Here is a 23,226-nt window from a genome sequence, read left to right as displayed (position 1 = left end):
GGTAGAATGAGCGCTTTATAAGAGTATATTGTTATTATCATTATTATCATTACATAAATGCATGTAATTAGATGCCAAAAGATGAATTTATGGTATTCTATGCTACAGGTTTAATCAACGCTTATTCAATCTCCTCACTGAATTTATTTGAGGAAGTTGATTATGACATACAATTTCGCAACATCCTAATCACTTTTTAGCATTTCGTCGAGTGTTAGCGAATAAAACATTCGGAGTCATCTCAATGTGTATTTTTATTTCTGAAACTGACAATGTAATCATTATAAGTGAATTCTTTAAAGTAAGAGTTAATCTGGTGGTCATCGTTTACCATCCCATGACAAAACGCAGAATAAAAAAAAGAAACAATGGTAGCACTCGTGTTAGTAGGAGAACAAAGATTATTACTGTGTATAATTATGGAGGAGTATTTTCATTTGTAAGTCCGTCATACTTTCATATATCTTTTTAGACAATTGGAAATGATCCGCGAGACAGAATATTACAATGTGCACTGTATATGAGGATTGATGTATACTTTGTATTATGTGCAAGGACGTTAAATTGGTGATAATATGAGGCGTAAATTATTCGTAAGAGGACATTATTACGTCGCCACTTTTAAAGTGACATTACCGTTATATTGCAAAAATAAAAATGTAAATCTGATGACGAGCATTGCTGAGATCATTTCATTCGTTCCAAAGTTCTGACGGTTTTATCAGAGGATATATTGTAACGGATGTTCATTTTAGTTGATAATGGGTTTTTAATTCTGTAGGAGATATACAGTTGTAGGAGCACCTCTTCACGTGCGCATAATCGTATCTTATCATAGTCCCGATACCCCATCCTAATTTGTCTTCTTATGTAAAAAGTTAATCAATTGTGTGTGACGTGCTTTTAAAAAAATGGCCAAAAGCTGTTGGTGTCAAGTTCGTCGTCACAAGCACAATCAATCATGTCACTGATGCCTCCTAAAAGTAAAAAAATAAGAAGAAGAAGAAGAAGAAGAAAGGCAAAGACGACGAAGAGGAAGCAGAAGACCAGAAGTAAAAGACATTTTCTGGTCTCAATGAATAAACTTTCAGACAAGCAGCTTAAAAGTGTACACAGCAAGACTAAATATTAGAAATTGAAAAAACAACAACAAACTATTTTCCCATTGATGTGACAAATCACTTCATGAAAAGCCGTTACAAACTGTCATGTGTTTGTTTTCCTTCGGAATTTCCTCAAATCGTAATGTTCCAGGTGTTATTTGTGGTAGTGATAATCCATGTATTTTGACAACAGCAAACCTTCGAAGCGGTTGTTAGTGAATATCAGATTGTCAGCAAAAGAAGAAAAACATCCGAAAAAAACTCCAAAAACTCAGTACAATACCGACGGATATGAAGACATAAAATTCGAGATAGTTGTGTAAAGATCGCGAATTTTGCGAATTTGAGTGCGTTAAAAGGAAAGTGCTTACAATGTCCAGTGTTTTTATTTATCTGTGAAAAGCATCATATCGCAAATATGTGAAGCATGCGTTGCCCACGTAAAGCGGATAGCCATCATACGAGATGGCCTACAAATTGCACTCTTTTTCACCGAGTTACGAAGTTTAAGCAATGTGAATTTTGGAGTGTAACAGCATAAGTATTAAATCATAGAGAATAATTAAGAACTTACCGTGTGTATTGTTTACTCAAGCACTGTTAATATCCGTGAGATTCAAGAAAACGTCATCCGAGAAACTTTTCGTCGGCCTAATTTCGAATGGAACAAGTAAGTTGGAAGTTGTCCGGCGTGTAAACTTCTCTACTTGTTACATTGCGTGATGACATGGGGTCTCGAGTGTATACAATCTGTGTGTATACACAAATAAAGAACACAGGTTATTTTCCCGGCGTGCTATCGGGGCAGAGTCAGCGTTGCCATAGACACCCTTTATGCATATGCGCCGTACCGCATCGCGTCACAATAAGAACAATCGCGTGCACATTGGAAAGGGATGAATGGATGAGTGACGCGTCGATGAAGATGAGACAACAATAGAGGTCGCACTGCAGGTGTTTGTAAATTCGGAGTGTGGGAGGGGCTGCAGGTCGGAAGTTGAGCGCTAGTGTAGTTCCTAAACTTTATCTTTTGCGAAACCGAACTTTATGATTGGACATCAATCTAGTGCCACTTTACAGAATTACACTGTATTTTAGTCAAATGTCGCGCCTGTGACAATGCCATCAGCTATGTACAGAGGAAACTAGAAAAACCTAATCCAAAGAGGACTTTAAGTGTACCCCCAACATTATGTGTGCATTTGATAAGTGAATGCAGAAAAATCTACCAGTGAAACTCGAAGAAACTTATACACTAACCGCTCTAAAGGTAATAAATAATGCAGCACTTTGGAATTTCATGTGAATGGTTCTAAGAATACTAAATCATATCTCCAAAGAATATCCGAGTCCTCGTTTCTGTTACCGAAATGTAGAATGATATAAAGAGCATGTCTAAAGAATCTTACACAATCATTTTTTTTTTTCAGCTGGAACATTAAAAGTTCACTTGGCCTGTCTCCTCCATATCGGGGGATTGCAATTGAAGAGTTTGTTCGCAAAAACCGATAAGTCCATATTTACCAAATGGAGATATTTGCAATTAAAGGTCAAGAAAAATAAAGAGAATAAGAAATTGTTTGCTTCTTTTGACCATAACTTCAAAATGTACCTTTATATGTAGTGACCAATATGTCATTCAAAAGGTATTAAATTTTGTACTCATATTATGACACAGACCATACTTCCATATCTTCAAAAATGGACTTATCGGTTTTGGTGAACAAACTCTTCAATTTTTCTCAGTGTATCGTAGTAAAAGGTCGGGGGAATACTTGCGTACATTTTGTGCAAGGACAAAAAAATAAAACAAAAACAAAAACAAAAAAAAAATTGTGGGGTGTTTGCTTGTTTGTTTTTATCTGTATAGTGTTCCACTATTGTAACTTTACTTCCTAATATACTGTTGTAGAGTTCTTAACTGGAGAGGGCAGCACACCCAGTTATCAATACATATCTATGTATATATATATATATATCAGAGTCTCATGAAAAGTGATGACTTTTTATATTATATAAAAAGCCGTGACTTTTGATGAGACTCTTTGATTTTCCTTACACTTTAACCAAGTTTCCCCATCTTTTTGCATCCACTGAATCAGTTATCTATGTTTGTTTGGGAAACTTCCTTTTAAAGGATATAATTATGAATCTGCTCTCAGCACACAAACATATAAGACATGTACTCCCTTATTTCATTGCTCATTTTTCTGCTGCATAGGAATACATAACATCATCAAAATTACAAAATATATAAGATATATGAGTGGCAAATGAAGCAAACTATGTTTCTTTCTTGTTTAATCATAATGAAAAAATCATGGTCCTTGGCAATAACATTTCATACAGTGTACATGCAGCATTCAAGACATTTGATGAAACTAGGCTCTGAAAATATATTGTAGCAAAATATTATGCAAAACCAATACAGGAAAACAATCTTTTTCACACAGCCTTTGGTTCTGCTCTATGTATTCAATTTTCAATGCTTCACATTTACTTGCCAGCAGTGTTGTCTCCTGTTACTTGTATCTCAGACAATAAAAGAGACTAGAGCATTACAAAATGGAAGAAAAAAAAATGAACAAAATCATTCTTGAACATAATGGAGTACACCACAAAGGGTAGTGTCTGCTTCAAATGCCTATAGATGAACTCAGCATGCTGAATGCACTTACAGCAGTATAATTCATACATGTACAAATCAAAACATTGGATTTGTTATTGCACTGCCATGCAGCAATGTACACAGCCAAACACTTGAAGCACATCTTTCAAGGTCAAGGTCGAGACGCTTCCTGTACTGAAGACCTATGCCTACATGCAACAAAAACATGGGAAGGGCTGTTCCTGTCCACTGTCAATACATGAGAAACACTTATAATCTTCCTTTATTAGTCAGTGCGTCCCATTTGCAACCCTGAAATCAGGTTCCTTTCATAAACTGGTATACTATAGAGGTAAGATAAATTCAGACTGTTCCTCACAATAAAACCGGAATCTTCTTCGTGATGGACAGAGAAACAATTCTTCCAGTGAATTTAGACAAAAATGTGCATTCGGACCTCGAAAAATTCAAAAAGTTTTTCTCAGTACAAAAGGGGAGCGTATTCTCAAGTGACATGGGGCTAATTCTCATTAAAAAAAACAGCAACAACTCTGAGACGTATTACTCTAAGATTTCATACAGATGTACATGATGTTGGGAGACATTATTCTTCAACCATGCAAAACTCTGTGACGTTTGCAATGGAATATGACCTTTGACCCATTGTCTATGGAAAGCTGGTGGACTCTGTGCAAAGTGTACAGCCATTTCAGACTCTAGGTGCTGATGGGTTAATTTTAATTTTAATTTCACATTATTTGCATGCTGCCTTTGTCATGATGTATTCACACATTTTACATTACGCATCTAAATTTCCTCAAAATCAAATACGGTAGACTACGTTACGTACCTACTAAGTCCTGAAACCTGAAATGATTCCACTGAAATAATGTAACCTAAATTGAAGATCATGGGGCAATGAATTTGATCTGAAATGCAGCCCTGCATCTGAGATGTTCACTTCTAGGGTCTGGGAAATCAGAAACATTGCACTGTAACATCTAGACTTGACAACAAAGTAGACATGTTGACCTATTCACATCATCATGTCATGAATATATGACATTTCATACTATAATATTTCAGCCAACTATTCATAAGGTTATACCAGCCAGAAGATAGGTTTACTATCATTCTGTCCTGAATACAGTGAATCAATATCCACATAACACAACATCAACATGCTTGAAGGAAGAAATTAACCCAAATAAAATAAAATTGTACATACATCACTGACATAGTGCAGTAGACTGCATGAACTGAAATTTCAGTCTGTAATTTCACACTTTGACCTGTAAAATTTTGATCTCAGTCTGCTGTTCTACCTTCTACTCAATCTGCTGCCTTGATTTATTTATTTTTTGACTCACAAAAGAAGATAAGATTTAATGTAAGTCATGAGATCATTCATTTTACTTCTGTCCAACTGTCAACATGTTTGGACAAAAATGTCTTATATCTATAAATGTCTAACTAAAAAAAGGAGGTGTTTCAGTGGCTTGCTTGAAATGCTGTGTATCGATGCCAGTCTGGTAAGGAGTATTGCAGCATTCTGAGGCCTGAAAATGCATATTTTTGGTGGAAACAACATTTTTCCTTTAATGCAATAGACATGTGTGGTAATGCCATTTTGGGGAAAGACAGTATATTCCATGAAACCTGCAGTATTTTGGCCAAAAAAAAATAGAAGACGAAGAAGAAAAAAAAAATAGTGCAAAGAAAGAAACAATCGGCATCTCTGACTGTGGTATATGTGTATCAATGACAAGGCACTCTGTAAGACCAGTGCTAACACTAGATAAGCAACACAGGGTAATGAATATTACACCATGACATATGTGACCCTGCATCACAAAACCAACAAAAAGTCGCCAGGCATTGATTTTTAGTTAAGGGCAAATTCTGAAAGGGCAGACTCTAAGCTTAAAAATGATAACTCAATTCAAATGTTAGTAAGAATGCACACACTCTGGAAAAGTGTGAACTGAGAAAAGAGGCTCTGAAGTAAAGGGTCTATTCAAGCACTTAATCTTTACTAAGCCGTGAGAACTGTGCGATGAATGGATGTTAACCACAGGAGCAACAACAATGAAAGGATTATCAGATAAAGCTGAAATTAAGCATGCTTTATTAACACATTCTGTCCATGATTAAAGTCAACTTTCAAAGCAGTAGCATTTTGCTTTCAAAAGTTATCATAGTTGAAAGTGAAGAGTGTGCAAAAGATATGAAAAGGGGCCTCTAAGACATACCTGATCACACTACTCCACAAAAAAGGGTTGTAGAAAAACTGCTGAAAACACACTTTCCGATTCATTTTATGATCCCAAACTTAGGAATAATGTAACAGAAGAATAGCTCTTTAAGAAAACATGAGAAACTCAAGACTGTCTTGGTTGACCCGTTTCACCTTTTTCGAGTCCTCATGTAAAATCAAGGGGTGCAACTTTTTGCTGGCTTTGTGATGCACGGTCACATATTCACTTGTACCATCCATGCATAGTGCCTAGTGTGATGCAGAGAAGATAGCATGCATTTTACACAAGATGCATGAAACAATAATCAATTTATAGTGTGTTTAAATGTTGGATTACACAAACTTCTCAGATAAGGCAAGATTCAAACTGGCCAAATTTGCTCAAAAAAATTAAACAAAAAACACTGACATTGATAAGTGAGGTAAAGAAATGTTCGAGAGTCATTGAAGACTTGCACCAACAGGTTCCATCAAGAGTTTTCAATAAACAGGAGCATATAACGACCTGCATCAACATAAAGAGGAAAAGTGGGTAAAAGAAAAAGCGGAAACTCTTCCGAAATTAATCCTCGCACTGGACCAATTTCAGAAAGATCTTTTAAAAAAAAAAAAATCATAGATCAGAAATTTCTGCGAAATTCAATGTCCAATACTATTTGCTTGCTATCCTATTGGCAATGCTTCAGTTGAGCAGAGTATTTTGTAATGCTTTTCTATTGCAAAATATTTCATGTTTGAATTTATTAGTAAATACTGTAAATATAATACAGTAAATATTTTAGAAGGGTCAACTAAAGAGAAAATAAATGTTTTTAAGATCCATTGTACAGCAATCTATTTTGTGCTCAGGATCATTAATTATATTCTCAGTAGTAAGATGAGATGCTGGAATCATTTCATATTTGCTAAACATCTTTCTGCTCTGTTAGATTTGTTATTAAGTCCTCAAGAAACCTCAGGCAACAATACCCTGTTGATGATTTTTTTACATAGTACAGCCACATCTGAGCTTTTGACAAATAACATCTGTAAAGCTGACAGAGAAAAAAAAATAGAAGCATGAAGTGTACATCGCCAACCAGAAGAGTTTATATAAGCATCAATTTTAACCCGTTGAGGACGGTTTGATTTTGCTACAACACGCATTTCCCATAGACACCTGCCCGAGTATACTCGGGACTCGTCCTCAACGGGTTAAGCACACATACTAAATGGACACACACAATCCAATCGATGCTCTCTTTCATGTCGTTTTGACAACACCATAATCTCGCACCAATCATATGGGCTTTTGATCCACTGCCTTTTCCTTTTCTCTATCCTCTCTGCGCTTTTTTAACTTGAACTTCAGTAGAATCAGTTCGTGCTTCTCTTTGGAGAGAATGAAAGAATTAAGTTTTGGCTCAAAGCCGACGGCTGTAAGCTCTTTGTGCCGTTTCTTTATCAAATCAATACTCCTTGCAAATATCCTGGGTGTCCGGATGATGTCCTCTACTGTGAAACCGAGTTCAAGGACAAGGTCAATGTGGCTCTGTATCGTCTCCACGCTGGCATGAAGCAGCTGTGGATGCCTGCGGACAAGGTCCTTCAATTTCTCATTGCTCAGCACCAGCCGCTTCTGGAGGTACTCACATCGCGACTGCAAGAATTCGGTCCCAATCCGGATGGAACTCGGGCAGTATCGAATGACCGAGATCAGGTCCTCTCCCGAAAAGCCAAACTTCCTCAAAAATTTGACGTTGGTCTCCAGTTCTGAGACCTGGCGTACAAACAGAGTCGGGTCATTGCGCATGACGTATCGGATGACCCTATTCTGATCCCCAACAAACTTCTCTTCCGTCATGACCTGTTTAAGATAAGAGGCTACACGCTCCACGCCATTCTGTACTCGATAAAACAAGGATGGGGTGTATACTAAGGTGTAGCATATGTTCTTGTCAGTAACTTCCAGGTACTTCATGTATTCTATATTGCCAATGACTGTCTCTGGTGTGCTGTAGAAGCGAGGCGCTCGCTGGAAGATGTTTGCAAGCTGTTCCACCCTGAGTCCAACAGTCACCAGGTAATCCACCAGTTCCTGGACCAACTTGACGTCCTTCCTCAGAAACGATGCATCCTTGTAGATGATATTGATAATATCTGGATCATCCAGACCTAGCCCCCTGAGAAGGTCTACATGCTGTTTGAGACTATACGCATCCTGCTTGAGCACCGTGGGCCGTAGTTTCTGGAGTTTGTCACAATCAAGACCGAGACTAGCTAGAAAATCCATGCTCTTCTTATTTGGCACAATGCGTTTGCGGCTAACGGCTTCACTGGAACACCTTCTTCCATTCCAGTCATTGTTAATGTCACATCCAATAACCAAAGGTTTAGGAAAAATTGTGGCAGCTGTTGTTGATTCATCTCGACCAATTCTTGTATGATGGACGACTGATCTGACTTCATTCCAGAGAGGTCTTGTAGGACTGGGGTAGCTGCTTGGCACTGAGACTGCTCTAATATACATTGAGCTGCTCTGGGAACTTCTCAGAAGTGCTGAGGAGAAATGCCTCGTTAGCAACGAGGCAGTAATGCAGAACTTCATCATGAATTTGCTGTTACCTGGCAAGGAAAGAAACAAAACAGAACATTTTAGTGATATTTCTTATAACTTCTACCTCTAGTTTTAAAGTCGCAGTGGGTAGGAATGACATCACAAAAGGAATTAAGATTTTTCTTCACTATCAAATTCATTTTACACCCTCACCATATCCGAACACTGATATTAATAAATTTAAAATTTACACAAATTATCTGTTTGCTAAAAAAAAAAATCAAAACATCACAAAGTTAGCTTTAAGATTGTCAGCTTGATGAAAAGTTGGGCCTTTAGTATACTTTTAAAGCAAACCAATCTCCTGGTTACATTATACATACTATACACTTTGGGTGCATTTGAGTGCTCTACAGCAAACCAAATCAAACTGAACCAAAGCGTACCGTACCATACTGTGCCAGATTTGGAGCGTTCAAGCGCTCTGTTGAGAAAGCGTACCTCACATTATTTTTGGAAAAGGTCACACATTTTTGTAGCAAGAATGTCATTCACCCGAAGCTTGAACTACTTACAGCTGTCCTGAACAAAGAGAATGACGTCTTTGCATTGTGACGTATGCGCATGATACGCACATACATTACAGCGAACTTTTGGTACACTTTGGGTAATTTATGTTTTTGTTTTTGTTTTTTGAGCCAATCGGGAAGTGGTCCACTTTTTGGCTCGGTACAGGGACAGTACGGTACGGCATGTACACTTTAGGAGCAATCGAGCGCTCCTCTGGCGCGGGTATGGTACGGTACGGTTCGCTTTAGGAGAGCGCTCGAATGCACCCATTATAGATCCTCCCTGTACATAATTTTTTTGTTTTTGTTTTTGTTTTGTAGATGCCCACTGTCACTGACAGCACACACAACACAAACGTCAAACACACATCGCCCAATAAGAACGATAGCAACATGAATACACATAAATGGGACTATTGTATACCGTTGCCAGTTTTCGTCACGATACGTTCGCCGTAAATAATTATGAAGATTTTCTTGGAAACATGGACCTACGGCACGATAATTGGTACGTTACCAGTATGGGTATTGGTAGGATCATTACTGTGCGTGTCTTTACACTATCAATACTTACGAACTTGAGTTGAGGTTAATTCTGGTGAAAGGGACACCTGCGACCGCGACCGTAAAACACGGGAATTCCCAAAATTGAACGCAGTGCAAAAGCGCCCTCATGAAGCCGGACCTAGTACAGATGTACCTAGCTACGAAAAACGAACCTACTCGCGTCGTGAGTTTCACTTGATAGAATGAGAGGGAATTTCGATTGCCATACGAATTTTTATAGAAGCGGAAAAATTGAATGATCCATTAAAAAATTATTAATGTTCAAAGTTTCGGTACCACCATCGCTGGATGAGAAAATTATTACAGTTTATGACATTATTCAAAGAAAATATTAGAAATTTGGTTTGGTGGAATAATCAATACATGAAGGACTCCCAGTGGCGGATCCAGGGGGAGCGCACCGGGCGCGCGCCCCCCTTTATTTTTTGTTAAAACAAGAGAAATAAAAAGAAATAAGAAATTGGGGGGAGGGGTGCGTACGCCCCGGTCCCTTTAATTTTGTATAGGCGCCACCTCTTTACGAAATTCCTGGCTCCGCCCCTGACTCCCCATCATCGCCGCCGGCGCCACGTTTTCAAAAGTGGGGAGGGGGGGGGGCACTTCCGGGTTTCATGAGCTAACAGGGTGGAGGGGCCAAAGTGGTGACACCTTATGTATTTCCTTTGTATGGTGCAACAAATATATTCGGGGGGGGGGGGGGAGCGCCCCCCCCCCCCTTCCCGGTTCCGCCGGCCCTGTTCATGTATTCCACCAAAGTTAAACTTGATCGTTGAATTGCAATCATAAAGGTGCAGAAAACCCAAGGGAGTCTAAGGGATTTATTATAGCTGCATGGCTGGCTGCATGGGGAGGGTGTCGAAGGGGTGTTACTTATGCACAATTAATAAAATGAAATATGAAACACAATATGCTCCTAACTACATGTAGCTAGATGTACCTCGTAAAGACATGGAATGTGTGAAAATATCAAACCCAAAAGTGTACTAAATCTTTGGAGAGGAACCAAGCGGGGAAAGGGTAGATTTAAGGAGATATCCCCTCCCGCACTCTTGATAAAGTAGTTCGGAAATATATCAATATTAATGTGAATTAAATAAGTCTATATTATACAAAAGACCTGTACAACAGAACGAGGGAGGTTTTGCATTTTCAGATTTGAAAATCACCGATCTGAGATGCACATACATGTATTAGTTGGGGGAGTCTGAAGGTTCCCATGGGGTCAACTGATATACACGAACCTTAGGACCCTAACCATGGGTCCCAAAATGCAGACAAGAGTAAACCGCAGACATCACATGGCCTTAATCCATATAAAATTATGTTAAGGCCTATCTGTGTTGTCCAGAAAAGATTATCTTCCATTGATATCTGTTTTATTTCTTTTTAGAAAACGTCGTGAATCGCAATATTATTCACCTCTTTTCCAAAGTATAGATTGCGTTTAATCATAGTGATCAAGGCTGAGCTCATTATAAGTTTTTGCTTTCGCTGACCCCATTCAGGTGCCTCTTTTGTGTAGAACAAAAGAGTTGGTGAGCCCATCAGGGCACGTTCTATTCATACATCGCCCCGATCGATATTTTCATTGTTCGATGGCATATGTATAGTTGACCGTGGAAAGGGAATATGGCCGCGGCTTGACTGCGTTCTCACACTGTGTGAATTACCAACCCGTCTTGGGCTCTGTCGACAATATCTCGTTTGGGGGCATTGAAGGCTCTCGGTGAATAGCACGAGGAACGGGATTGATTAGAAATGATGATAATGATTTGTTAGATAGTTTGCATTTATATAGTATGTCTAAAGTTCAGTCTCTTGGGCACTGACTTTGAGCATATTAATTTTTTCTTAACAATGCAACAATGTAAGAAGACACAGGGGAGAAGGAAAACTTCTTGTCATGCTTGTTGATGCCGAGGATCCTAACGACAAATATATTTGGGTGTCATCCGCATAAAGCATAATAGAGCTCAATCCATGCGCTTCTATAATTCTGGAGATATATAGGCACACGGTACAATTACTCTCTAAAAAAAAATCGAGTGAAAATATTCACTCTTAAAAGAGTGAATACAAAAAAGAGTGAATTTCGAGTGAAATTGGAGTGAATTTTGAGTGAAAATGTTCATTTTCACTCATTTTGGAGTGACGTCAGGGATCACTCCAAAATCTTCGAGTGATCCTGACGTCACTCCAAAATGAGTGAAAATGTTCATTTTCACTCATTTTGGAGTAACGTCAGGGATCACTCCAAAATCTTCGAGTGATCCCTGACGTCACTCCAAAATGAGTGAAAATGAGCATTTTCACTCAAAATTCACTCCAATTTCACTCTTTTTTGTATTCACTCTTTTTAGAGTGAAAATTTTCACTCGATTTTTTTTTAGTGGGTATAGTGAATAACTTTCATGGACCTATGACTGATTCTTAGGGTACTCCACATTATTTTGTTAACGGCTGGGTTGGACAGTGAATAGCGGACCTTCACAACATGAGAACGATTTGACAAAATAATATGAAATTAACCACTTTATGCTTTACAAATGCGCCGTTCATGCAGGCAGTTTGATCAGAAACCTTGTTTTAGTCGTGGTCTGCAGTATGAAATGATCGATAGCGTCAACAACTGAAGTAAAGTCTGTAACACAAGAACAACTTAATTCCGCTGATCTAACGACATCAAGACATCATTTTGAACTCCGGTAAGTGTTGCTTCAACACTTATTTACTAGGCGATAAGCGGATTGAAAGGCTATGGCTGTCGTTGTCTGTGAATCATGTGATGTGTGTTGGATATCTTATTGGATTTGTTTTGTTGCAGCTCTTTTGATTAGTGTTCCAAGGAGAGAAAAGTTTGAGATTGGTCGATAATTTCGCAAATCCTCTGATGACATCACACATTTATTTATTTATTTATTTATTTATTTATTTATCTATTTATTTATTTATTTATTTATTTATTTATTTATTTATTTATTTATTTATTTATTTATTTATTTATTCATTCATTCATTCATTCACTTATTCATCTTTTTTTATCTGCGGTGTGACAATGTTCAGCTGTGCAGATAATCTGTCATGGTACACCCGACTGAAGACTCTATTTGATTGTTTTCATAATTTTGGTTATCAATGGCAATTATGTAGAGCAACATCTTTTGGCAAGTGAATTTGGTGTAAGAACGGTGATAGTAGCCGACGAGAATGGTCTAAAACATTATTCCCTTTGATCCTTGATGCAATATTATAATCCCTTGTTGAAGCTAAGTAGATCGAAGCTACAACTCATGTATATTGGGATGTTGAGCTTGGGGTGCGTGTCATTAGGAGGTGCCATTGCATCTGGCGTACATACTGTACTACAGTCTCACATATCACACAGTAAAATGTGAGTATTAGCGCTCTAGTATGGTGTATTGCAGCGTGGAACCTATATACATGTGGCGGCTCCAACAGGAAGCTGCATGCATTAAGGCATATAATTAGAACATACCCATGGTAACAATCTCGAAGTTTATAAACAGCATACTACAGGTTTCAGCAACCTTAATTGTTATTAAGTGTACAGAAACAAAAAAATCCTGCTGACACCAAGGCAAGGAGATTCTCCTGATTCTAACACTTTTTCCCCACTTGCCTTTCAATATGGGCTCCACAGGACAATTATGGACATAAAGTGATTTCCATTGTCCCACGGAATTCCTCATGACATTCCATTATATAACAATAATAACAATAACTATAACGTCAACTAGCAACAAGTATTAACAACAGTAACAAAAATAAATTAATGAAAAAGGCAAAAGTACATATGTCCCGTTTGTCATGGGAAGATGAACTAATCTACAAATTCCTAGATATCAAAAGTATAAATCGATGTGCACAAAATATATTACATCATACATATACCGGTAATAAAAAAATCTCTTGAATTTGAGGCAATGAAGGTGGATAGATTTTCAAAATAATACCTTTTAACTAACAATTTCCTCTTTTCTTCATAGACATTCGAGTATATGATAATGAAATTCATCTCCTACAAAATTTTTCTTGCATTTTTCACAAGTTCTCAGTTCAAGGGATATGTTCAGATGCGAGCTCATGCTCCGTGAGCTTCGCTGATTCCCTCACATGAACGACGGAAGTGACGAATATGGATATCAGCAAATCAACGCTCGGCAGCTGTTCAACACTGCGCCTGCGTAGATTTATGTAGCTTCCCCCTTCCCTTCGGCCGTTGCGTTAGCAAAATAGAGTGAGCGAAATTTGTGGGAGTAGCAGCGATCTCCGTAAGTATTTGCCATAGAAAAATAAAAAGGCGTCTGCTAGGCTGCCTGATAATCCAGAAATAATAATCTGGACTATTTCTGTTCGTTTGATTTTGGTTATAAAGTAATGCCTTTCATCGTATGAGTACAGACCGACCGTAGCTAGTAGTAATGAGTAAGCCTTCGAATGACCGTGTCTTTACACGTTGTACACACGATGCAAAACTGCCTTGTTGAGCCTGCCTGCCTACCGCCTCCCCTTCGGATATGGATGGCGGAACGCTCATAAGAGTGCAGCAGCGTAGCTTACTGTTGCATGCCGAGCCGAAATATGTGTTTTACGTTTACGTTGGGCTTCGAAAAACCGTGTATCATAGAGTAGACTTCGTAAAGGAAACGGCTGTCCACTGATATATTGCTGTGTGCAAGATAGTTCGCAGTCGATTAGAGATTGCGGAATATGGGTAAATATCCATAAAGTTTATTCACATGTTCACGTTAAAGTTTACCTGACCTTCACCTAAGTTTGGTCAACAAACGATTCTGCGTGCCGACGCCACACAGCCGTTAATTTGCAATGTTGTGTGTGTTATAGTATAGGACAGGGCCCAGCTCCAGGATTACCCAGAAATGTGTAGTGTTTGCACTGTAAAGTGTTGTCTATGCTGAACTGCTATGTATTGGTGAAATTTTGATGGCATGTTCACGAGTCTTGAGAACATCACTTCCATTCAGAGCGTCACTGATTTAGTTGCAAAAGCCCAAAACCCAATGAAACACATTGCTGTTGACTTTTTAGAATTTTAGAATTGATATTGTTCATTGTTGGTTCTAACGTTGAACTCTATCTCAAGATCTGCAGTCTGATTCTCTGGTTGGCAGTATAAAATTCTATCTGGTTTATATTTCTGGTCCTACTTCTAAGTTTTAATGTTAGGTTTCATCAGCTAACAAGGAAAAAAGAAAAAAGGCCCTCAGAGGCTCAGTGCATCTTTCTACTAACTACCACTTACTTCTGGGTTTCTTCAGCTGAAAAGCAAAAAAAAAAAAAAAAGAAGAAAAAAAAAATGATAATAGATGTAATTTTCATAATATGAAAAATAAAAAATACTAAAAATAGAAATACCCCCCCCCCAAAAAAAAACAAAAACAAAAACAAAACAAAGAAAGGCCTTAGGCCTATACCCGCACAGATGCTGTCTGTTTTGTTGTTGTTTGTTTTCCTTTTTTTTTTTTTTTGGGGGGGGGGGGTGCCATTTCTGGGGTGATTTTATTTTATGTCCTTTTTTGTATTTTCTATTTTTTTGTTCTATTTAATTTTATTTTATTTATATATTTTATGTTTATTTATTCATTTTCTATTTATATATTTTATATTTATTTATTCATTTTTTATTTATTATTATTATTATTATTATTATATTTTTATTTATTTTTTTTTTTTTTTTTGGGGGGGGGGATTATTGTCATTTTGTAGACCATATTTGTTCCAATGTATTATCCTAAAGAAGTGTGTGTGTGTGGAGGAGGGGGGGGGGGGGGGGGGAGGGCAAGCCCCCGCCCCATTCCGCCAGCCCAGCAGAATGTATTAAAATCTCTTCTTCATTGACCAATATTGTAATGACCCTTAATAATTCACAAACTGCTGTTGTTGACGCTATGGTATGCATATTTTTTTTTTTGTTGTTCAATTTGCCATCAATTAGACATAAAGTGTATTCCACACCTTGCAAGTAAGGCCAGGGGTTGCAGGACTTGTGGGGGTGCTGCAGCTATCATGGGCCTACTGTAGTGTAGGCAGGGCTCGACACTAACGGTGGCCCGGGGCCCGGGGCCACCAAAAATGAAAGTCGGGCCACCAAATTTCAAAAAAGGGCAAATTTGGTGGCCCGCCTCGGGCCACCAAAATTTTTTGAAAAGTATGTCAATAAATTCGTAACTTTTTGCGCCGGAAATTAGCAGTTAAATTTGTTCAAAGGATGGATGAAAAGGACTGAATGAATGCCTGAGAGTGAGTGTTGCAAGTTTGTTGAAGTTTATTTATGAGTAGATATGTCCGACTTCTAATTCTTACTATCATAAATCTTAAATATTTGACTCATTAAAAAAAAGGACTTTACATGTTTTTTATTGGGTTTTTTTCGGGACACCAAATTTTTCTCTAGGGCCACCAAAAATTTGAAATTTAGGATTTTGGTGGCCCCATCGGGCCACCAAACAAAAAAGTTAGTGTCGAGCCATGGTGTAGGAATAGGAATGTTTCCTTGACCACAATACCCTCTCTGAGCTGTAAAATCTGCAGTATTGTCATTATGTGTTGCTTGTAAACTTTGTTGAAATTGATGTACACAGGCGCTTTTAGTTCTCTACTGCATAGCAAACATTTTGCATGTTTGAAAGGCCTTTTTTAGCTTACCTGAGCCGTAGGCTCATTAACATGTACATCCATTGTGCATCATGCGTATAGCCTTTTTACCTTTTTATTCATTTTTTTTTCCTTTAGAACCCAATGGTGGTTTTTTGTTCAACTTGGCAGATAGCATCCCTAGGGGAATGGGGTCTCAATTTATTCAATTGGGCAGCATGCCCCTCCCCACCCCTTCCCCCCCCCCAAAAAAAAAAGTACAAACAGACAAACAAAGGAATCTTGGAACCAGAAGCAGAGGCCTTTTGGTCCTGTGGGGGGTTCAAATTGAGGCCAAAATTTGAAATTTTCATCTTGAAAATGCATATTTTCATCAAATTTGGCAGGTGTTATAGCTATGGTTATCGATAATTTGTTAAAATGGGCACCATTGCCCACCTGGGGCCCTCTGGAGCACAAAGGGTGGGGGAAAGACAGACAAAGCCAAAAGTACCGTAACAATTCTTTACAAAGCTAATCTTGTCCTATGAATATTAAGTGAGATTGGTGACTGTGATTTCAGGTTTGTCAAAGAATCTTCGTAAATCATCTTCTCACAAACTGTACGGTAAGTGATAAGCTAAGTTTGTGCTATCTATGTAAGATTGATGACCATAGTTTCAAGTTTGTTTTTGGCAGATCTGGGGATGGGGGGGGGGGCAAATTGGGGCTGATTCTACATTTTCATCTTCTTCTTGAGAATGCATGTTTTTACACAGATTTTTATCAAACTTGAAAGTTGTTATCGCTGGAGTGTAGAAACAATGCCCAAGGGGGGGGGGGGGGGTGGAGACAAAGCCCCCCAAATTTTTACAAATAATCTTTACAAATATTCTTAAAACCAGAAGTTTACTAAAGCTAAGTTAGCACTATATGAGTAAGTTGATTAGTGCAGTTTCTGATCATGGTACTTCCAGCATTGAGCTTTGCGTGCGTGTGTGTGTGTGTGTGTGGGGGGGGGGGGGGGGGGGGAATGACCAAATTTGGGCCAAATTATCACATTTTTTTCTTCTTGGAAACACATGGTCAAATTTGTCACTCAAACTTGGCAGGCATAATCACTAGGGTGACAATGTAGGCCTATACATTGTACAAGGACCCCAGAACCCCCTAGCTGAGAATCTGACAAATTAAAAGAAAAAAAAAATGTTGTTTAAAACCAGAATTTACACAAAGTAAATACATTAGTTAACTTTACTTTCAAGGTTATTTATGGAAGATCCAAATTGTTTTCTAGATTTTCCACTTCTTTTTCAGACTTTATCACGTCCAGGTGTATGTAACATAATTTTTCAACAGTAGCGTTTATATTTTCAAAATGTTTTTTTAAGCTGATAAAATTTTATGAAAAAAGAATTGTTTTTGTTTACTCTTCCAGCCAAGCCCTGTACCAATCCAGCAGATGATGATCATGGAGGAGGAACAGTGGACGAACCTGAAGAAGCACCTGGCTGTGTACACGGTGGAAGTCTACTGCTGCAAGCTGTGCAATGACTACTCCTCCACTCACAAGAGCCTAATGGCCACCCACCTGCACACAGTGCATCCAGACGACTTAACAGAGTCACCGCCAGAGTCCAAGGTGGAAGCCACATTGCCCACAGCAACGGAGGGAGACGCCCAGGTTGTGAATGCAGACGATATTGTGGACAGTGATCTCAAAGAAGACGGAAGCTCAGATTTCGCGCTGGCCCGACAGGTTGCGGAGAACGAACAAATCGAAAAGACCATCCTGCAGATTTTGCAAACGAACAGCGACATCAGTGTGCAGGCAGCCGGCCAAGATGGCAAGGCCCAGCAGAGGGAGGACAAGGAGAACAAGCGCTCAAAGAAGAGTAAGAAGAAGAAGAAAGGAAAGAAGCAAGAGCAAGGAGTACCCAAGAGGAAGAACAGGAAAACATGCAAACTGTGCGATTTCTCCACCAAAGAATCTGATGAGTTCCGGGCCCACTTGGAGAAACACTATTCGGACCCAAGCAGTCGCACCTGTCAATTGTGTGTTAGAGTGTTCAAAACATACAAGGAACTCATGAAGCACACGAGACGCGGTTGCCCGCCTGGTCGGCAGGTGTACAAGTGTGACGAGTGCGGGAAAACATGCAATGACAAACGAGCCATCATGGAGCACATGGTAGTTCACTCGGAGGACAGGCCCTACGCTTGCCGCGTCTGCGGGAAAACGTACAAGACGAAGAAGATCCTTCGACGGCACGAGGGCATCCACGCCATGGAGCGAGACACGTACCAATGCCCCGAGTGTGCGTTCAAGACGCACTGGAAGACGAACATCAAGCGGCACATCCTGGAGGTCCACAAGAAGGACACACGCCCCCTTTTCTCCTGCACACATTGCCCCTTCACCACACCCAACAAGCGGTACATTGAAAAGCATAAATTCGGCCACTGGAAGGACTGTCCCTACATGTGTGAGACGTGTGGGAAAATGTTCAAGGTAGAGCAGGAAATGGAGGCCCACAAGCAAACTCATGCCCAGCCGGACATTGCCTGGCAACTCATCCAGCTCCAGAACAGCGAACCCCAGCTGGTGGAAGAAACCATTGTCCAGTATCAACCTCACATTCAGATGCACACGCAGGAGATTCAGATCCATGACCATGACTCCAATCTGCAGCCTGTGCAGGTTACCATAAATGAACAGGATGAGGCAACCAGCACCATTGTCTTGTCCCAGATTCCTGTGGTTCAGTACTTGGACATAGTATCAAGGGACGTTGTTGAGCAAGAGTGACATTGTCTTCTTGCTGCAGAAAATTTTTAAAAGGAAATGTGCCTCATGAGTTTTGTGATTTTAGAGACTCTCAGATTGAATGCATTTTTCATGATTTTCTTTTCAATATGGACAGTGATTGATATCCCTTCAGTGTGTGTGTTCGCGTGTGTATACAAATGATCTGGCTCTCCCTCCAAAGACATGATTATACTTCACAAATAACCAAGGATGTGTTCAAATCAGTGACACGACATTTACTCTTGTGACATTTGCTCTGGTCTTATTTTCTTTTTTTTCTGCAAGGACTTGGGGTTAGGGTTAGGGTTGTTACAGGGTTATAAGTTTTGTTTGATGTGAGGATTATGATTAGTAGGATAAGGGTAAGCATTATGTTTGTGGGTAGAGTTTATGTTTGGCTTAGCATGCAGATATTTCATGGGAGCAATTGTTTCAAGAGCAATGTCATGGAACTGTTCAGTTCATGTCTTTTTTGCAGTGCCAACATAGAAAATGTATGTACCAAGGGTATGTTGACATTGATTTTAAAGGGAACTGCTGGGTTGTGGAATACTTTTGTTTATCTCCTTATATGCTTTAAAAGTGATGCAATGAGATATCTGTAGCATGGTCGTATGACTTTTTGTGAAGAGAGAACCAAGAATTGATTGATGACATTTAATTCTGCATGCAAGTTTTGTTTGTTTACAGGGGCATCTTAATGATACAATTGTATGTGTACGTCCAATGCAATATTGCTTTGAAATCACTGGGTTCAGTGTGTCAATGGTAGTAAAGTGCACCCTGCATACGCACATACAGTGTACATGAAGTGTAGACTGGCTATATTATAACATAAGCATGTGTGGTGTTTGCAGCTGGATGCATGCAGGGGCCAGTGATACAATCACTCCATGTTACATCTATTGCATCAAATGATGTATCATTACAGAGTGCCACCTGGGCAAAATATTGCACAAAAGTTGTCTTTTAGTGGAATTGGTAGGAATTCTTAAGTTAAGTAGTGTATCCTGCCATGTTGCAAAAACAAAGCCTTGAAATATCCATACATTTTAATTATTGAATATACCAGGTGTACATTGACAACACAGCAACATGTATGGCAAGTAGATGTATCCAATCTTGATTACCAGGTAGCCCAATATTGTTAAAATTAGCAATGACAGTCCTTTAGACTTCGTGAAATAGATGACTCAAATGTCCTATGGTATGAAAGAGTATGACCAGAAAATATGGAAATGATTAGGTTATAATGCCATTAACAGTCAAGTGGCTATTTCTTGGCTTACTTTGTCATATTTATGATTTATCTTGATTGTTATCATCATTTGAGCCATCTGATCTGCTGCAGGTAGACAACATGAAACCATACCATTCTGTCAGACTATGTTTTTGAGAAAATATATCTATAACTATAAACACTATTTACAATTTCGTTGTATATCAAGATTCCACTGTAATGATCTGTTAGACAACCTCAGCATTTTCTCAAAGTTTTTTTTTTTTTTTTTCTGAAGGTGTCATGTCATCACAGTGGCATATGTCTTTTTTTTCTTTTGTATTTCTTTAATGCTTTGGTTTATTTGGGTTTTCTGCTTTCACCCAGACTTCCTTTGCGTTTGCAATTTAGAAGTGAGAGTATTTCATGAGGCTTTCTTTGTCATTGACTCCAAAAACTATTCAGTGCATTAGTCAAATCATGATACAATTTTTGTAATTAAATTAACTTTGTGACAAATCTGCCAAGAGCTTCACAATTTTTAAACTCCAGTATATTAGAGACCATCACTCCAGGCACTTCATGATGCTTTGAATCAGAGATCAAAGGGAAAGACTTAACTCATGCACATAATTATTTCCACATGTAGTAAGAATACAGTTTTGTGCCAGTACAAGATACAGTCCAAGGGATGGAACGCAGTTTGTTCTTTGAAAGTTGTGAATGTGCCCGAACTAAATGGGTGTTTTACATACTGACATGCTCTGTAAAGATTGTTTGTTTTGTTTTCGTTTTCCATCTGAAATTAGATGGCTGGATAGCCCATATTCAGCTACATTAGCTGGTCTTTCATGGGGTCCAATTGTATGTACTTGCATTAGACTGCTTCGCCTGGTTACATTATGCACCCTGCTCTTTGTGATGATTGAATGAAGCGGGATCTTGCATGTTCATGGCTTGTGACTCTCTCACACATGGGACCTCAATTTTATGCCCTGTCCAAAGGAACAGAGTTTTTTCCTGCACTAGAGGTGAGAGTATGATAATACACAACATTGGTCAGGAAGACAAGAAGACTCAATAGGATTTGAACCCATACCCTAACCCAAACTATTCGATTGCAAGGTGGATACGTACACTACTGACTGAATGTTTGTGCACTATAGGCCTATTATATGCCAATACTGGAAGAGATATGATCCAAGGGATAAAGGGTAGTTTGCTCTCAGAAAGTTATAAATGTGCTGAAAATCTGTACGTGAGATTTTTTCCGCCATTCAGTCATGGACAAGGGTTCAATAATTCAAATACTGTACAAGCTAATGCGTACAGTGTACACAATTTCTCATTTTTACAGTGGTGTGATTTTGCCTCTGATACTCTGTATGTCAATATGGTAAATGTAAATTCTTCTAATTGTTTGATAAGAATGACTATGTGAACTTTGATATTTTTGTACTTCTCTACAAAGGAACTACTGTAATACCTGTGATGCTTTCACCATGCTTTTTCTTTTTTGTTGTTGTTGTTGTTCCAAGGGTGTAAATTTCATGTTTAGGGAGAAAAAAGAATTTATGTGAATAATAATGATATTTTTAAACAGTGATGTACACATGAAAATGTGCTTTCATTTTCTTACAAAACAGAAACCTGGGGCCCGTTTCATAAAACTTAGCCATCAGTGACAACTGTCACATTTCTATGACAAATTTGCTCTCATCCAATCCGCTGCAAGGATTTCAGTAGCTTGTCACATCTATGACAACTTGTCACTGATGACAAGTTTTATGAAACAGGCCCCTGGAGTGAGAGTTGCATGGATTTAGTGGTGGTGATGTAAGTGTTTGGAATACAAGTCTAATATGTGTTTCCAGGGAAGAGAGAAAGCATAGCAATTAGCATAATTGTCTGTAGTGGTGAATATGTGTTGTTTTGTTGTCATAGCAAATGAATACCAGTACACTACAGGCGACTCCACTTAAACATATTGATTTATGGGACCTGCACTTTTCTTTCGTTAGATCAATATTTTGTTATGATTGTAACAAATGAAGTATCTAAAGATAATTATAGAGAATACTTTTTGGACCTGAATTTTCACTAGATTGTGTCAGGAATTTCGATAACTCTGTTAATAGTTATAGCAGGAGTGCACTGTGGGTACCTACACTGAATGCATATCATCCAAATGATACATTGTGTGTGTGTGTGTGTGTGTGTGTGTGCGTGCTTTGATTTGTACATACGTACCAGACCTACCAAGTGTTATGTGTGAGGGGGTCTTTCTCATGCTCACAAGCCTGACAAGCTTTCACTTGAATGCCTCACAAAATAAATAAAGAAAGAAAAAAAAAAAACCTGACAGATTTACAACTACCAAAGTAGTCGCCTTCTGAGGAAAAAATACATATTTTTTTTAAATTAGAAATAACAAAGAATTTATACTCAGTATGCACCACTTTGTTCAATTATATACAACTTGAAATCCCGAAGCTGCCTACTGTAGTCCTACAGGGGGGTTCAGGGAATAATTTTCCTGGTATCACATAGGAATTTGCTATGCATTTTAGTATGACTGCTATGCAAAATGCGCTATTTGCACAGCATTTTCATTACAAAAACTTGTACACCATTTTGTTAAAAATGTAGGTCCTTGACTAAGATTGCTATTCAATTTTGGGAAGGAAAATTATTCACTAGGATTTCATCCCCCACCCCACCCTTGGACGTGTAATCTCACACCTAGCTGATCTAGCTGCATCTTTTAGGTTCAGCGTTGGTCAGTGCAGAGTGTTTATAGAGTTAGGGAATAATGCCTTACATACTTTAAAGAGTTGTGTGGGGGGGGGGGAGGGGATGGTCAATCAGTTTATAATCAATTCATTACACTTTATGTTCTAGCCGACTCTGATACAAAGCCTGATTGAAACGAACAAAAATACA

The 23,226-nt window shown here is 38.6% G+C and overlaps 2 protein-coding genes across 2 annotated transcripts; one reads left to right on the top strand and one right to left on the bottom strand.

Annotated features, from left to right (window-relative positions):
- Positions 1 to 7,247: 7,247 nt before the first annotated feature.
- On the bottom strand, positions 7,248 to 9,694 carry LOC139714956 (transcription termination factor 1, mitochondrial-like). The gene is made up of 2 exons (XM_071626604.1): positions 9,648 to 9,694; positions 7,248 to 8,572 (listed from the first exon to the last, which is right to left on the bottom strand). Exon 2 carries the CDS (start codon positions 8,556 to 8,558, stop codon positions 7,248 to 7,250), a length of 1,311 nt encoding a protein of 436 aa, XP_071482705.1. The 5' UTR covers positions 8,559 to 8,572; positions 9,648 to 9,694.
- Positions 9,695 to 13,864: 4,170 nt separating this feature from the next.
- LOC139714955 (uncharacterized) lies at positions 13,865 to 19,064 on the top strand. The gene is made up of 2 exons (XM_071626603.1): positions 13,865 to 13,932; positions 17,694 to 19,064. The coding sequence occupies exon 2, from the start codon at positions 17,718 to 17,720 to the stop codon at positions 19,062 to 19,064; it is 1,347 nt and encodes a 448-aa protein (XP_071482704.1). The 5' UTR covers positions 13,865 to 13,932; positions 17,694 to 17,717.
- The last annotated feature ends 4,162 nt before the right edge of the window (positions 19,065 to 23,226 follow it).

This window comes from Diadema antillarum, unplaced genomic scaffold (assembly GCF_040938485.1).
Source record: "Diadema antillarum isolate AM-2024a unplaced genomic scaffold, OU_Dant_1.0 seq00002565_RagTag, whole genome shotgun sequence".
NCBI lineage: Eukaryota > Metazoa > Echinodermata > Echinoidea > Diadematoida > Diadematidae > Diadema > Diadema antillarum.
The sequence above is the reverse complement of the archived record's forward strand: the minus strand, read 5'-3'. Positions and strand labels throughout refer to the sequence as shown.